The sequence below is a fragment of the Astyanax mexicanus genome, chromosome 17, assembly GCF_023375975.1.
Source record: "Astyanax mexicanus isolate ESR-SI-001 chromosome 17, AstMex3_surface, whole genome shotgun sequence".
Taxonomy (NCBI): Eukaryota; Metazoa; Chordata; class Actinopteri; order Characiformes; family Acestrorhamphidae; genus Astyanax; species Astyanax mexicanus.
The window spans coordinates 13,920,027-13,938,191 of record NC_064424.1 but is presented as its reverse complement, the minus strand read 5'-3'; the positions used below and the strand labels follow the sequence as shown (position 1 = coordinate 13,938,191).

Here is an 18,165-nt window from a genome sequence, read left to right as displayed (position 1 = left end):
GAGCTTCAGGAATTTGCATAAATCAAGGAGATACTTTAATTCAACACGGAACACCTTAAAAGACAAAATAAGCTCAGAAACAAAACTCAATATTTGACACATCTTGCACTGGCCATATGGGTTTACGTGACAAATGCATTCAGAACATGATAGGCTGGTCTGCATTCATGCAGCGGCTCCTAAATCACAGACAATGTAATCCTAGAGACTTCTAGATTGGTCAACACTGTCCTCTTGTGGTGTTTATTGGTCACTTCAACCAGTTCTGTTCATTTTTTTAAAAAACAGTACTGTCTAAAAAGGCATGACACAATTCTTTATAAAAAAGAAAGAAAATAAAAACTTATCCTTTCTACACACTCAAAATTCAATGACAACACAATAAAGGTTACAAATAAAGGGTTGACCAAAATCTAAACTTTAAAAAGTCCAGATAAAAAAAACACTAAAACACAGACAGAAGCTAGTTCTAAATGTATAGGTTTGTGATGCTAGGCATCTAGAACCCTGCATCAACCTACAAAAGTCCGTCCATTAAAAGGTTACAGATGAAAAAGACATAACATGAGGGCAGTGGCAGAAAGGCAGAGCCTGAATGTGTTCCTGCACACATCAGTGAGGTAGCTTTCTGATCATCTAGGTTCCTCCGTGGCGTCCGGCATGAGCACCCATGCGCTGAGGATCCTGGGAAGGGTAGTGCACTTGACCTGGAAGCCTCATGCCCATGGGAGGGGGCATGGGTGGGGCAATAGCATCCATGGAGTGGAACATAGGGGGGCCAAAACCTGCAAATTAGAGAGAGAAAATGTCAAACAACAGAAGACACAACAGTCACATACAGCTCCAGATCAAATTAAGAGTCACCTCATATTACACATTTTTTTCTGATTTTACTATTTATAGCAAAGAGTTCATTCCAGTCACTCTATTAAAGGTCTCCTTCCGCTAAAAGGCACTTTTTGTAAATCCGGTCTTTCTTTTTAAATAATTTAAGTGAAATCTCTATTTGATGAAATATCTATTTGGCATGCTCTTCACAAGACTTTTAATTTGCTGGTGGGTGACTGTCATTTGTGGAACAGATATTTAAGTAGGAGTAGTGTTTAAAAGGTCTTATTCCATTGTTTTTTTTCATGCATTGTAAAATGTCTAGTTTGTAAAATGTCTCTAGAATGAATGAATGCCACGTGAGACGTTTTTTGTGGGGAAAAAAGTGCTCAGATGTTTCTATATAGCCCTGCCTTATTTCACTGAATTAGAGGTCTCTGAAGAAAGACAGGATTTAGAAAAAGTGGATTTTAGCAGAAGGAGACCTTTAATAGATCAACTGGAATAAACTCTTTGCTACACATCTAAAAATGCTGTTTTAAGAAAAGAAACTGCTTAATTAGTGATAAATAGCTGTATAACTTATTTTGTGCAGTTTATGTGAATTTGCCATATATACATATATATTTAAATAAAACAGTTTGGTGTAGTATGTGAACACAGGCAACATTATAAAATGCAGCAAGCTGCTTTTCTAACAAGCTAAAATAGGATCTAGCCAATCAGAACTACATAAAAAGAACCACAACAAATCAGTGGGGAAAGGTGATGGGGCTTTGGTTTGTTAAACCACACAAACCTAATAAGCCGGTCCCCATAGACAAACAGACATTAAATATGCACAATATGGGCTCTTTACAAAATAGAAGGTTTAAAAAAAAAAACTCTGAAAAAGTCTTAGTATAAATATAAACAAACTACTTATAAATAATCTACTAGTTCACAGTGTGTTGCAGATTGCTGCGTTTTCCTCATTTTTAAAATCACCTAACTCGGCATATTTTCTATTTAGGGATACATGCAGCCCAGAACACTTAAATGCAACTATATATTCTCGCTATCTTTAAGAAACTCCTGAAGACAGAGCTCTTCAAAGAGCACTTACTCTCTTAACACCTCTAACACACTAACTACTTCTAACCTCATTTCCTTCTTCCCCTCCTTCACTCCTCTATCCTATTATTCCCCTTTGACCTCCTTTTATCCCTATCCAAAGATGTTTTACCTTTAAACTTATTTTACATTGTACTTGACAAAAGCGTCTGCCAAATGTAATGTAATGTAATGTAATATATTCACTATATCAGCACATTATCCAAAAAAGCCAACAACAAAATAAGGGGGATAATAAAAAAAAAAAATTACACTGTATGCCATATAGTTCTCCTGCTTCAAATACACTTAGAATGTCAGGCTTTGCAAGATTTCTTGAGCTACACATAGTGTGTAACGTCATGTAGTGTCTCAAAATGAAGAGCAGAAGAGGTTCCTAATGATGTCCTACTATAATCTGTCTCAATGAATACAACTGCAGAGCTCATCACTAAAGATGACCCTGTGCCATTTTGCTTCTGTCTTGGTGGAGATGTATAAGGAATACATGAGTGGAGGCACTGTAGTCAGCGAACAACCTTTATCAACTTTGTCATGCCTTGGAGTCAATGTCTAATCAAATTTGGCCTGCATTACAGGAACGCTAAATGTTACATTAACGGGGTCCTGCAAGCAGCAGCTCTTCCTTTCCCAGGCTAAAAACGTGTGGGACGCTATCCCTACTGCAAAATTTGCAGGAACATTCAAGATGCATGGGATGGATTAACACAGAACACCATTAAGAACCTCTACAACCACACAACCACTTCCATAAGTTTAGCTCAATAAATACAGACATAACAGTCTATTATTCCTGGTAACACTTACTGTTCTTCTAAATAGTAATGCAATCTAACTATTTTTTTTATTTTATTTATTTATTTATTTTTTATCATAAACCTGCTAAAATCCATACCTGGGGGTGGAGGCATAGCTACACCAGGTGGAGGAGGAATTCCCAAATTAAGGACCGCAGGAGCACTGTTAGGACCCAAGTTGAAATAGTTGGCTGAGGTATCGTCCTCGGACACAGGGGGTGGAGGCAAGGCTGTTGAAGAAAAGCATTGATTTTATTCACTACACAGAGCATTTACAGAACAGTGTACACAACACAGAAAATGTATTAAAAGGATCATCAAGTTATTAAAGGATAAATGTGGTATACTGTATGTGTTCTAGAACTTCATTCCTAGCTTTATGTAGAGGCCATACATTTTATAGGAGTACTACAACACTCTTCTTACTTACAATTACTGGATAAAAGAAAGTGAAAAAAGAAGCACACTGGCATTGTTCAAGGTTTTCACAGCCGTTTAACAAAATCCCCTTTACCATTCCTTGCCTTGTGCAAAGCTAAGGGATAATATAATCCTTTTAACAGTCATTGAGTTTGTGTTTGAGTGAGTGCCCAGAAGCAGGTTCCATAGCTCTTACCTCCTGGGAGGCCTGGCACAGGCTCCAGCCTCATTCCACTCTCCGTCACGCCGTCCTTCTCTCTCTCCCGCCCTCGTGCTGCCTGGGACCTATTCCACATAAAGACAACATGCTGTGACTCTTAAAGATATACTTATAATATCTGAGTGCAGAAATCCACTTAATCTGTTCCACAGACAGCCATTTAGAGGCAACACAAATGATTATTCAATGCTAGTTATTTTGTTTGTTTTTCAGGATATTTATATTTATTACATACATATACAGTCATATGAAAAAGTTTGGGCACCCCTATTAATCTTCATCATTTTTAGTTCTAAATATTTGGGTGTTTGCAACAGCCATTTCAGTTTCATATATCTAATAACTGATGGAAACAGTAATATTTCAGGATTGAAATGAGGTTTATTGTACTGAAAATGTGCAATATGCAATAAACCAAAATTTGACCGGTGCAAAAGTATGCGCACCCTTATCATTTTATTGATTTGAATACTCCTAACTACTATTTACTAACTTACTGAAGCACAAAATTGGTTTGGTTACCTCATTGAGCTTCATAGCCAGGTGTATCCAATCATGAGAAAAGGTATTTAAGGTGGCCAATTGCAAGTTGTTCTTCTATTTGAATCTCCTCTGAAGAGAGGCATCATGGGCTCATCAAAACAACTCTCAAATGATCTAAAAACAAAGATTGTTCAACATAGTTGTTCAGGGGAAGGATAGAAAAAGTTGTCTCAGAGATTTAACCTGTCAGTTTCCACTGTGAGGAACATAGTAAGGAAATGGAAGAGCACAGGGACAGTTCTTGTCAAGCCTAGAAGTGGCAGGCCAAGAAAAATATCAGAAAGGCAGAGAAGAAGAATGGTGAGAACAGTCAAGGACAATCCACAGACCACCTCCAAAGAGCTGCAGCATCATTTTGCTGCAGATGGTGTCACTGTGCATCGGTCAACAAAACAGCGCACGTTATTATTAGATATATCAAACTGAAATGGCTGTTGCAAACACCCAAATATTTAGAACTAAAAATGATTAAGATTAATAGGGGTGCCCAAACTTTTTTCATATGACTGTATTTGAAACAAAAAATGAAAAACATGATGCTTAACTCCAATCCTGTGATTCATTAGTCTTAAGTGATATTAATAATTTAACTGACTGGATACCACAAAGTTTCTGAAACCCCTGATTCACATCTTAATGACAGCGTTCATTTCTCACCTGCCCCATTTGACATTGAGGCGTCGGCCGTGAATTATGAGCTTGTTGAAGGATTTCTCTGCAGCCATTTCTGCAGACTGTCGTGTGGCAAACTGGATGAAAGCACACTGCTGCCTCTGCACTACTGTGATGGTTCGGATCTCCCCAAACTGGTAGAAATGGTTCCTAAGTGAAAAAGCCAAGACAGGACATCAGAGTTATTTATTAAAAAAAAAAAAAAAAAAAAAAAAAAATCATGTTCTGATCATGATCGCTGTTCAAAATCACATACAATTAATGCAAATAATGCAAGTTTGCTTACAGTTAAACATTGGCTATTAAGGATATTTAAAGATCTAAATGCAAATGGTTGAACATTCTTAATAATTAAAACAATTAAAAGTCTATTGCTCCTACAAAGGATGTCATTTTTTTTCATGGCACATTATAATTTTTATAGTTGTAGCATTTATAATAACACCATTCATTTCTCATTTATATTTAGCTAATATGTTGTAAAATCAATAAGTAAATATCAATTTAAAAAACACATATTAAAATAAATAATAATACCTGAGCTCTGAATCTGTAATGGTGTCTCCTAGTCCTCCGATATAAAGCGTGGTGATGGATTTATCATCTGGTGTGTCAAGTCTAGGCATGGTGGAGGCTCGCTTCAATAGTTTATCAGCCACAGGGTCGTTAATTCCATAGTAACGGTCCTTAATGTTCTGATCAGCCAGAGGGTCATCAGGATCAGTGGGCTTCTCATGTCTGTGGTATTACAGCAAACAGGGACACCATTAAGACACATGGAACACCACCCATGTTCCTGTCTAGTAAGGATAATACTGCACTGCCCTCATACACAACATCCGCAATGCTCCTGCAAACAATCTGTGCAGGTATGACTGCCAGCTCACCTGTACGGGCACTCCTCTCCTCTCCTGCACTCTCCCTTCACCCAGAAAGAGCAGATGTGTGGTCTGTTCCTTTTGTAGTAAGGTGTGGTGCGTGCTAACTTCAACAGCATATCACTGGAGCTAGGGGCCTTCCCCAGAGCACCCACTGGCCGTGTGCCATCAGAATTAGCAATCTGGGAAACAGACAGAAAGGAGGTGATGGTTATTGCAAAACAACCAGACTAGACAGGAATGTAACTGCTCTGAATGCATTAAACCAGGAGCAGGCACATAAAAATCTGCACTGACCACTCAATAAGGGTGTGCTTTTTAGTATCTGACAATATAGCATAACACTGTAATAATATTTGATTTAAAAAAAAGATATAATATTTTGGGCAGTATTACACTATTTAAACTAGATCTGAATCTGGCAGCTGTATTTTATGTTGTGCTCAATTCTCAAAATAAATGAACCAAAATAAACAGCCCAAACAACTTGGAATATAATCGTTTTGCGTCAACTGAATAATTTAATTCACCTGTTTAATTTAATAATAACAACAACAAAATCAATTACCTCTCTCTCCATGTTCTGCGTGTAGTACTCCTTGTTGACGTCTGATTTTGGCACATCGTCTTTGACGGATAAACCCGTGTCTCTGACCTGAATTGGTAAACCTAGTTGAATTGTTTAAAGAAACAATAAAGCAAACAAATCATTAGCTAGAATAATCATATTTTAATTTCATAGCATTTTTTTCTTACAAAATGTACCTGACTGTTAAGAGTGAGTGTAAACTATGAGAAACTGTTGACAGTAAAAATAAATGTATTAAAGCCCTCAATTGAATTACCGTATTCCAGATCCAGCAGGCAGGTCTGACACACATTCTTCATCTTACTACACGTCTGACACACTTCAGTCTTCTTGAAACGCATTCGGACCCCCGGACACCAGCGGAACACAGTGAAGGGACGTGCGCAGATCTGAAACATCATAGGGGAAATATTAGTAAAGAGCTGTATGCGTTTGCCAATGCTCTGAAACATCAACCAGAAAGAATTGTACCTGTAATCAACTGATAATGAAAACAATATCAGATTTAACTGGATTGCCTTTTAAAATTTACAATCTTACCTTGCACTCTTTTCCATACTTCTCTTTGGTCTATTGAAAATAAAGAAACATGGTTAGTGTCCTGTTGCTTTTGATTAAATTTAACACTTTAATATTAAAATAAAATGATCTGATCCACCACAACAACTACAATAGCAACTCAAAAATATAGCCGCAAGCGGCAATCATCGGGTTCAAGCACCAACTTGCACAATGGTGCCTACTGGAGCATTGAATGGTGATGTGTAAGAAGGTCTAATATGATTGGAGATGCCCTGTCACATTTAGAAATTATCAAGTTTTTCACCTGTTATTAATGTTGAGCAGAGGCCTTTCAACCTGATCAGTGCTTAAATTCACATGTAAATCTAGTGAACTTTGTAGGATATTCATTAAGTGAGTTAGAACTAGTCAAAAGGTGTCTACATGTTATTGGTATTGATCAGGTGGCTTCAACCAGAATGTTCACAAAGTGGTATTCAGATTGACCTTTGAACCTTTGCAGAACAAGCTGAAATGTTTGACCAAACAAGTTTAAATTAACACAAAGGAGTGAATGTTCTGATATGACATGTAATTACGAAGTTATTATAAATCTAGTTCTGAATTAAATGGCGCTTCATCAAGCACCAACTAGCACAATGGTGCCTACTAGAGCATAGGATGGTGATGTGTAAGAAGGTCTAACACAATTGGAGACATTCTGTCACATTTAAAATGATCAAAAGTCTTTCACCTGTTATTAATGTTGAGAAGAGGCACAAAGGAGTGAATGTTCTGATATGACATGTAATGTCAAGTTATTCTTAATCTAGTTCTGTATTAAATGGCGCTTCATCAGAGTGATATTGTACAGAGGTCTTTAACATTGTGAGATTACAGCAAATACTGCAGAGTTACAGCAATTTAGGTTAGAAATTCCAAGGACGCACAGATTGCTTGATGCCTGGAGAGTATTGTATGTGAAATTTTCACAAATGTTTTTAATGAACATTTACCTAGAGACTCTACAGTGTGCAGCAAGACTGAAATGGAGGTGATAGGCCAAATATCCAGAGAGTAGTTTCAATATAGCTATTTTCAAACAATTAGCAATTATGAATGAACAAAGCACTTTTTAAACATAGTTGTATTGAGAAATTTGTCAGAGCCACTGTACTAAATATGGCAAAAACAATTAGATGTCAAAATAGTACAGCATGATTGACATATACTCGTTTTTTTGGAACAGCGCCCCCCAGTGGGCGGATTGTTTCAGCACTTTGCAGGTCACTACAGTGTCTCCACCTGAACATAACTGCCAAATATCATCCAGATTGGGCAACATTCAGCCTGCCAAAATGTCTGCTGAATGCTGATTGGCTGATGGTGTTCAGCCATGTTGATTGATTAAGTTGCCCTTTGAACATCCTTTAGAGGCTGTATGATAGATTCTGCATGCAAAGTTTCAACTTGCTAGGTTGCACGGTTGCTGAGAAACAGTGCTCCAAATTTACCTCTTGAAGTGAATGGGGCATATATCCGGAAGGACTAATTTGCATATGGCGGCCATATTGTTTACATATTTCAACTTTTTCTTAATGAATATTGAAGCGCATGCTCTCACGAGTGTTTTGATACCAAACATGCCAGGATTGGTCAAAATTCCTAGGACTAGTTAGCAAAAGTAGGTTTTGCATATTATGCAAATTAGCACAAAATCTATATAGACGGAAGTGCATGGTCCAAATTGGAAAGTTGTTGGTATTGACCCAAGGAATCCATCAAAAAAAGAATTTTGAATGTAGGTCTTATGGTTTTTGAGTTATTGAGAAAATTGTGAAAAATGAATTTCCTTGTTTATAGCGCCACCACTTGACCAATCGGTGCCATTTTGGTTGTCCACCGAGATGCACTGATCCTACATCTACCTACCAAGTTTCATTTCTCTATGACTTACGGTTTAGGCTGCACAACTGTTTTTACAGGAGAAAAAGAATAATAATAATAATAATAATAATAAGAAGAAGAAAAATCTTAGCAAAAACAATAGGGTTCTACGCACCTTCGGTGCTTGAACCCTAATAAAGGTTTAAAGCATCCTGGATGGGGCTTTAAGCACAGTATTAGAAATTCTTAAATACTCACCATTCGAATATAAGGATTCTCACCCAAACATGTTTGACACAGAATAGGGAAGTCCTGTATATGTTTTAAAAAAAAAAAAGAGAGAGAGAGAGAGATAAGAACTGACAGTTTGATCATAAAAGTGAATTCATTTAGAAAATATATATATATAAAATGTAGAGTTATTGATTACATTAAAATTATTAAGCTTTTCATTTTATAACACAGAGTGGCTGCAGATTACTGCACAGAGATCTGTTACTGCTTGCTAATACACTCCATGTTCAAAGTATCTGTTGAGATGCTTATCCAAAATGTATTCCAAAATATGTAAATATTATATACATATTTGCTCACTAAATATCAGCACTTTCCACATTTAATCACCTTCTTGGCATTTCAAGGGATTTTAAATCCCACATACATCTGTTCCTTTTATTTTAAGGCAATGAATTATGCGGCAGAAATAATGACTTATCGACACAAAAATAATAATTAGTTGTAGCCCCACAGCAAATGTCCCATGTTGTACCTATTATACTTCATCTGAGACATAACCTAAATAGTTTTGTTGCAGTGAACAACCCTGTAGAAGTACATTAAGAGAGAATGTTTTGCAATGATTTATCAATTGTCAAAAACTAGGAATGCACAATAATATCTCCATTTTATCAGTATCGGCCAATAAAATATTTGCTTTATTTAGAATAATCAGCATCGGCCGATATTTTAAATTGATAATTGCAGACGTATTAATTGTATGCTGGACCAAGTGATGCTGGCTGTGCTACTACAAATACTTTAAAATCCATTAATTTATTTATTTGTGTTTTGTTTTGCTATTTTAATATATCTGTTCAATAGATCTATTGTTTTATTTATTTTATTTTTATTTATGCTAATAAAAAAGAGGCGTTAAAGCTGTGAACAGTCTATGTAAGGACCAATTAGCTAAATTAATGTTAAAACAAACAAAAAAAAGTGTTAAAACTATATCTCAGGAGAAACCTTTCATTTTGAAAGTTTGGTGAAAGATAAAATGTAACTAGGTAATAGTGTTATTTTAGCTACAGTTGATGTCTGGGTAAATTCCTACCTCGTGTTGTCACTTCAACCAAATATATTAGCTAGCTATGAAGACAGCTCCCAAAATAGCTATTAGCTAGCCAATAGTGCAATTTTAACTACGTAGCTAGTTACAGTTGTCACTGTACAAATCTGTACAAAATACTTAGCAACACTAGTTCACAAGTCATCCCCCAAAACAGCTAACTAGCTAGTAAGCTTGCTAATAATGCTCTTATAGTTACAGTCGATATCTGGGTAAATGTATAGCTCGTGTTATCATTGTACAAATACGTGTTAAATAGACTACAGTAGTTAACCAGAAATCTCTTAAAATAACAAAATAGCTAGATTAACTAGATAAGCTAGTAGCTAGTAAGCTAGCTAATAATGCTATTTTAGGGAGGAATCAATGTCTAGGTACTATCTTACTCGTGTTATCACTGTACAAATCTGTAAGTTACTAAATAGCTAACTACATCAGATAGCCAGTCATATCCCAAAACAGAAAATAACGCTAGATATTTAACTTAGCGATGTCTAGGTAGCTAGGTTACGTTTCTAGGTCGTGTTGTCACTGTACAAATCTAAGTAACGTTACAGTAGTTAGCTAACTAGCTAACGCTAGACAACTAACTAAAATAGCTAACGCTATCCTACTTAAAAAAAAACACTATTTAAACGGGTTTAAGATATCTAATTCAGATTAAAGTAATAGCGATTTAAAGTATGTAGGACAGGGCTTTTTTTTGCAGTTCTAGCTAAGCTTGTTAGTAAAAGAATTATGTAAGGAATATTGCCAGCTAGTTAGCTTAGCTGTTAGCTATCTACCCAGCTTTCTACCATTACATTAGCACGCATTATACATCCCAGTTAGCTAGCGTTAGCTAAGCTACCGAGCTACCGTTACCGCTGCCTCCAGCAGTCTCCCATTCTCTGGTCAGCTGGCTAACTGTGTATACAAACAGAGCTGCGGAAAACGGGCCTCCAATATTCTGATTAATGTCGTGTTAAATTAATATTAGATTAGATCTTATGCTCACCGAGTCTTCCCAGTTCTGTCTGTTATATGTGTTAGCTCCCAGGGACGTCGCCATTTTTCGGTAGTAAGGAGTAAAGGGAGGAAATGATCTTTTTGTTGATCGCCTGAAGCTGGAGGAGCTGCAGAGTCTGTAACCCGCCGCCTGCTGTACAGGAGGACTGATACAGCTCACAGTGTAAACAAAAGACCCCGAGTACAGGTAGGTTATCAGATTCCTCCACATTTTTCAAAAGCTCAGCGCATGTTTATGACTACTGTGGGCTCTAGTTTTGCATGGCTATGTCGCAACAACAATAACATACAGCCAACAGTTACATAAAGGAGGTGAATAAGGAAATTCAATTACCCAAAATGGTTACAAATATTACAACCCAATCCCATTTCACCCAGAAATCCCATTTTAGAAATGATATATCAATTGGTACTTTGGTACAGTGTGGGCAGTCTGCTGGAAAATGAAATCCACACCTCAATGAAAGTTGTCAGCAGAGAAAAGCAAGTAACGCTGTAACGTTTTCTGGGAAAACACACCAGCAGATGATATGTCTCTCCAAACCCTCACTGATTGTGGAAACTTCAAACTAGACCTCAAGCAGCTTGAACTATGTGTTTTTCCACTCTTCCTCCAGACTGCTCCCTTTATTTCCAAATGAAATGTAAAAATTTACTGAAAAAATTGACACACACACACACATTAATTTTGTATGGCCATTTTCTTCATAACAACCACAAAAACGCTAGTAGTGTCTAGCTAACTTTCTTATTCCACCTAAATGGTGCAAAAGATGGCAGAGGCTGTAGCATTTAAGGTCTGACAGAACAATAATATAAAATAAGAGCTTATTTCAGCTTTCCATCACATATGAATTAAGGAATGGACAATAATAATGTATTGCTGCCCTACCCTTCCCCTTTTCAAGACATACAGTGCCCAAAAGTTAAGTGGTTAAGCAGCAGCTAGGTTGCTGAACTTTAGCGCTCCACTGCTATAACCATATCTGTATCGGGTGCTTGAAGGGTTATCCCAGTTCCTAGAGGAAGGATTTCACTCCTTCCTCTTGTAACTCTATTCTAAGGTGATAAGTACAAAAGAGAAATGGAATTGGGCACAAGACATGGCCTTGCAAAAAACAAAAATTCAGGTCAAGACCATCTGGTCATCCAGAGAAAACATACAATATGCTGGCTAAGAGCTAGTCTACCAGTATAGGGTGTATTTTTTATGGAATGGTAATTTTACAAAAAGCTTCTAAAATTACCCCACGATTAAGGAACATTTTAAACTTGAGCAATTCAAACAATCACTGCTTTCACCTTGATCCGAAAATCAACAGTTTGAATCCCAGATCATGCTCTTTGCCATCAGCAGGAAGAGTCCGAGAGAGCACAATTGTCCAGGCTTTCTCTGGGTATGTAGACGGCAATCTCTCCCTTCATCACTCTTGATTTGAGCCTGCCTTAGAGATTGATATTGAAGAAAATCACTGTAATTCCCTTTCAGCAGCCAAAGCACACCTTGTATGAACAGGGATGAAGAGACTGCAAGATCTTCAAAGGTAATGATTTATCTCGGCAAACAAAGTTCAGACTTGCCAAAAGCTTGCCAATAAAAAAGCAGGAAAGGAGAAACATTTAATGCCTTTGAACCTAAATGTTGGTAAAGGTGCTTGAGACCTTGGATGTTTGAGTAAACAAACCAATGAATCCCTGGCTGAATCAATCCCAACCTGTCATTCAAATCCTAGATAACAAACATGCAGTTCTTGTTTTGGACACAATATAAGACGAAGCAGTTCATTTGAAAGGACCCTTAAAGTATCAGGAGCTTAGCACATCTATGCAATGTCTAAAATATTAATTCTAAAACTTGAGTAGTCTGGTAGGATGTAATTGCCGTCTACATTTTGACAGTATTTAATGAATATACAAAATGAATGGGGATTTCTATGAATGGAGATTATGTAATTAGCCTTCCAAAATTGGGAGAAACTGGGGTAAAATTAGAAATAAATTATTATAACGGGGCAATAATGTGAAAGTGAAAGGCCATCTAGAGAGTGCAAAAGGTAAATAAGATAATTTCTTCAACTGTAACAAAAATTGGTGTCCTATATAAAATGTATCAGTATTTTAAAAAGTTAACAGAACTGAAACACAGCAAACTGGTTGGTGGTTTAAGGTCAGTATTTCATCTAAAAGGAAGTGAAACATTTCTCCTGCTCTAAGTGGATGACTTTTTTTAGCCCCTCCTCCCCCAGCACATCTGCCCACTGATCATAACATAAAGTACTTTCTAAGTCAGGCTTATGTCTGCATTAGTGATGATTCCTAATCGCTGATATTTGGCCTGACTCATCCTGAGGCTTCGCTCATAGAAGCACGAGAAATGATTGAGGATATTTAATCCTTTGTGCAGAAGTACATTTCATTCAGGCCGTCCCGTAAACTACTGTGTGACCTGAACTAGCCCAGGAGATCACTGTCACTATTTGGAAACTTCTTTTGAAACTACACTTCTAGTAGTACATTAACAGTGTTTAATATAAAGGTATACTTTCAAGCTGTACGGCTAACTTCTTTACCCCTAACTCTGGCTTTGTATGTAATTTACACTACATCAGGTAGTCATACATTTCCTTCATTCAGGTTTTATACAAAATACTGTTCAAATATTGGATTAATATATTAGTGAATACGTGTACTAGGCCTCCTGCATACGTGTCCCCTAAGGTAACACATCATAAATAATTTACAAACTGCTATCATATGACGTTCTGCTCAGATTTAGTCAAATTCTGCAAATCTGAAATCAAAAGCACCCTGAGTTTTTAAGCAAAAAAAATTAATATTTAAAATACATTAATGGTGAGGAAACTAGCAATACAGTAGCATACAGAAATGTTATACAGATGCTAAAATATGTGTAATAGTGTAATAGAAATAGAAATAGAGTGTAATAGAAACTTAACAGAATACACCCCAAATACAGCTCTGAAATAATTTAAGAGTCCACTTCTGTTTCTGAATCAGTTTCTCTGATTTTGCTGTTTATAGGTATATGTTAGAATAAAATGGACATGTTGTTTTAGTTTTAAAAAAAAGTTCAGAAATCAATATTTGGTGGAATAAACTTGGATTTTAATCACAGTTTTCATGCATGTTGGCATGCTGTCCTCCACCAGTCTTACACACTGCTTTTGGATAACTTTATTCCACTCCTGATGCAAAAATTCAAGCATTCCAGCATGGTTTGATGGCTTGTGATTTTCCACTTGATTATATTCCATATGTTTTCAATTTGGTAAAATCAAAGAAACCCATCATTTTGTAAGTGGTCTCTTTTTTTCAGAGCTGTATATTCAGTTCATTAGGCTATATTACTATAGTGATCATATGTGGGCCAGTCATTTATCTCATTTATTTCTCTTTAGGCTCCACAAAAGGATTCTAATTTTACGATTTTCCAAAATGTAGACATGTTCAGGCATCTCAAAAATAAAGTCAGGGTTGTAGAAGTACTGGCTTCATGCACACATTACAACACTTTTGTCCTCTTTTGATCATACACTGCAGTGGTCATCCAATATCTTTTCAAGCACATAAAGGCTTTGAGAAAGAGGATACGTCCGGGGTGGTTAGTTTCAAAGGTTAAGAGAGAGCTCAGATTACTTCAGCTGTAAAGCTGTGTAAGGGTGAGGAGGTTAGGACACTCTATAGTGAGAAAAGATGGATTCTTTGAAGCAGCATAGATGAATAGCCAGATATGTGAACACCTCTGTCTAGTTTGGGTCACTGCTATACCTATATATACCTCAGTGATTCAGATTATAGGAGGAGAGAAAGAGGCATTTGCTAAACCAAAATCTGTGCTTTACATATAGGAAATGTATGTCTATAAGTATAAATACAAATCAAACCAGATCTAAGCAGATTTTTTTGGATAGCTCTTTTTTATAAACTGTGTTGTTGCAAAGGAGCTTTACAGAAATCAATTATAAGACAAAACAACATCATAAAACATAAAACCCCAGTGAGCAAGCCAAAGATGGCAGAGGCAAGGAAGTACTTTATCAAAGCTAGAGGAATAAACATGAACAGAGGCTCACTATCCTCCTCTGGTCAGTTACCAACTCTACATTTTATTGGTAAAAAAAATCACTGTACTGTCACATATGTCGCTTTCAAGTTGGGGAATACTAATATATTCATAGCAGGTATGTTAAGAATAATGACAGGAATTATATAAAATGAATACTCAGAATCCATGTGAAATTTAGTGTAGTCAATACTGGAGGCTGGTCCAACTAGCCTGAGGCCGGTAGCAGTATCTGGACGGTGGGCAGCTGGTCTGTGAAGAGCCCAATGGTCGAACTTCCATCAGTGTCAGGCAGGTTCGGTAAAGATAAAAGCCTAACTCAAAGAAAAGAGCCAGAAGGTAACATAGACACAAAACACCCTGAAACACCGGCATCCATCTGTTCCACCATCTAAAAACCTCAACGACCGCATGCAAGATGTTGTTCAGCAGGACCAGCATCTCATCTCAATTCCTCAATGTCTATCTGTTGCCTTCACCTAAAGGAAAACATAACATATCAAAACATAAACTAAGGAAGTGATTGTTTTTGCTGGCCTGGTGTTGTGACCACTACGCCTCTACTGTCCATATGAAGATGTGTATATATCTTGTTTGTAAAGTGCTTTTGTTATTAAAACATTTATTGTTTTTTTTTATTTGTGGGGAGCACCTGTCACCTAAAAGTACTGTAAGAGTATTTACAAGCCCCAAACCTTCAAAGCCTTTAAAGGTGTCCTTCCACTAAAATCACTTTTTTCCTGTTTTTTGTGAAATACAATAGGTCTCTCTGAGGATCCTGCACATGAAACTGTTCCTCAACCTCCATAGTCTGTTGTAGTAAAAAAATATAAAAAAAACAAGTTGATTAGGAAAAGCATAGTGTCAACGTCAACCTGTGAATAAGTATTCATGGCCTCGTCCACCTTGGCTCGCGACCGCCCACAGGCAGAGCTTAAGCCACATAGCCAGGCACGTCTCTTCAGACAGGAGTTAACAGCGCTAGGAACAGTGTGGCAGTTCGTTCCTATGTTATTTGTGCAAATAACACATTCATGTTAGATGCTTTGTCCAGTAATTCAGAGCTACAGAGGAACAAACGGTTAGAATGTGTATATGGAACACAACCAGTAAAATACAATTGAGAAAGGTAGGTGTATGTTTAAAACAGTTGTGTTTACACTAGTAAAAGTAAAAATTCACCCCAGGGTTTTGTTTCAATTGCCTGGGCGGACCTGCTGCGGCTGAGCCAACAAAACTCTGGGGTGAATTTTTACTTTCTGGACCCACTTGTGTGTTAACATAGGTTTAATTAGGATCATTTTACAGAAACTCTAAGGCTAGGTCAATTGCTGAAGTGCACTTAGCAGGGCATAACACATGTTGTAAAGTAACATATGACATTGCAAAGGCTGTTATTTGAGTAAAAAAGTTCTTTATTTAGTGTCTAACTTTTGTCCATCTCGCTGCCTCACAGTGCTGTTAGCCCATCAAAGGTGATATGTTTGCATGCAGGAATTTTCATGAGCAAGAGCTGAAATTCGATGGTCCCTCCTTCTCCACTGGACTAAAGCAGCATTATGCAGACCCACCAGAGCACCTTTTTTTACAAAAAACAGAGCACATACTAGACATTTTAAAATGAATGACAAAAATGATAGAATAAGACCTTTAAAGAAAATTTGTTTTTGTATAGGTTGTTTTTTTCCACCATCAACATATAGACAGTTTTCCAAACAGGGATTACACGTCATTTTAAATGAAGATTTCCTATTTAAAGGAAAATTAAGACTAGGACAAGGCTTAATCCCTGTTCAGGTAACACAACCCTGAAAGATGTAATCATATTCAAAGGTTTAGTGAACGTTCTTTGCTATAGTGCAGTGAGTAAGGTGCATATACTGTACAGTGTGAGGGTGAAGACAGAGCGAAATAAAGATGGGACCTACATACAGAAGATCTGAATGTGTAACTGAAGCACAACCACAGCTAATTCATTAACAGCTCTCCTGATTGGAGAGTGAAACGGCATACTATCGCCTTCTAGCGGCATCTTTCATTCCTTCCCTCCCTCTTTCCAGTGGAGTTTGTAGCGGAGAGCCGGGGCTGCTTGGAACAGAGGGAGAGAGGGAGGACTGATCTGTGGCTCTACCAGCAGGAAAACCTCTCTACACTTAAACCGCCGGGACGCCCCACTTCTGCTGCTTCTTCTGGAGTCAGAGGAGACGCAAGCGCACAGATGCAGCTTTAATATCATTCATTTCCTACTGGATATATTCATTCACTGCTTTATCTACAAACACCCCGCTGCTGCTGCTTCTTCTGACGGAGACTCTGAACTGGTGAGCACATTGGTCTTGTAGAATTTGTAGTTAAGATTTTCATTGCCTGCGATGCTGCGATTCTCGAAGAAACGTTAAACGTTAGCAGCCCCTTACTAACGTTCTGTGTAGTAGCATCGCTGGCTAAATAGCTAACTGGTTGCTTTAACACATGCCAGAACTGGTCAACTCGGTTTTGGGTGAATTCCCAATAATCAGAGCTGACTGACTAGCCGGCTAGCTACACTATATCATCTCCCAAGAGCGAAGAGAGAACAATGTGGAAATGTAATAGTAGTCTGGTCCACGTTACCTCCGGACAAGCTAGCTAGCTTAGTTAACTTGGCTGCCTCCCTTCATTTGCCTGCTTGGTGCTGCATAGTTAGGCAGCTGTCTGTCTGCAGCTTTAAAGAACCATAAGCAGCTAACGGACGTTAATGTGCATTAATCGCTAGCTGACTGGCTGGCTGGCTTAGCTTGAAAGTCTAGCTAGCTAGCTAACTCTTCCACTCACTCATTCACTCACAATACTACATTGGGGTTAAGTTACTTTTTGGGTGTTTGGCTAGCTGGCTAGCTAATAGGTTAGCTGTGTTGCTAGGAAACTTGACTGTTTAATGGTCGCTGGTCGGTTAGTTAACCTAGATAGCTAGCTGACTAGCTTACCTACCCAACTAGCAGATACCTCTCTGTATGTATGATATTTAAACCCGTACAGATTGCTAGCTACTTTATACTAGCATTGATTTGCCAGAAACCATTAGCTAGCAAGCGAACTAGCTAGCTTTACCTATTAAATAGGGCAGACAGGACAGATTTAGCTAGCCATTTAGCTAACTAGCTTAACAGTTAGTTGGCTAGTTAACGCTAGCTAGTTTGTTTAGCCGGCGGTAAATTAACTATATGTTATTTATAGCTTTTTGGCTAACTATCAGTTTCAAGGTAAATTAGCCCTTAATTTCTCGCAATCCCACCGA

General features: G+C 37.5%; 2 protein-coding genes across 2 annotated transcripts in view; one reads left to right on the top strand and one right to left on the bottom strand.

The window, feature by feature from the left end:
* Window positions 1–12: 12 nt before the first annotated feature.
* On the bottom strand, window positions 13–10,926 carry rbm22 (RNA binding motif protein 22). The gene is made up of 11 exons (XM_022676161.2): window positions 10,794–10,926; window positions 8,707–8,760; window positions 6,601–6,630; window positions 6,317–6,449; window positions 6,040–6,140; window positions 5,481–5,653; window positions 5,131–5,331; window positions 4,579–4,743; window positions 3,355–3,443; window positions 2,837–2,968; window positions 13–785 (listed from the first exon to the last, which is right to left on the bottom strand). Exons 1-11 carry the CDS (start codon window positions 10,845–10,847, stop codon window positions 637–639), a joined length of 1,281 nt encoding a protein of 426 aa, XP_022531882.1. The 5' UTR covers window positions 10,848–10,926; the 3' UTR covers window positions 13–636.
* Window positions 10,864–18,165, top strand: part of ndst1b (N-deacetylase/N-sulfotransferase (heparan glucosaminyl) 1b) — a 162,226-nt gene continuing 154,924 nt past the window's right edge. The window contains exons 1-2 of the mRNA XM_049466033.1: window positions 10,864–10,991; window positions 16,949–17,209. The gene's annotated coding sequence lies outside the window, so the exon portion shown is untranslated. The remainder of the gene's footprint in view (window positions 10,992–16,948; window positions 17,210–18,165) is intronic.

What these genes read in the sequence shown, in the direction of transcription:
- rbm22 (XM_022676161.2), bottom strand. Translation starts at nt 10,847, where the DNA reads ATGGCGACGTCCCTGGGAGCTAACACATATAACAGACAGAACTGGGAA. An exon ending in GACAGAACTGGGAAGACTCG is followed by an intron (nt 8,761 to 10,793) that starts GTGAGCATAAGA and finishes AAACATATACAG; the next exon opens with GACTTCCCTATTCTGTGTCA. An exon ending in ATTACAGATTCAGAGCTCAG is followed by an intron (nt 4,744 to 5,130) that starts GTATTATTATTT and finishes TTTTTCACTTAG; the next exon opens with GAACCATTTCTACCAGTTTG.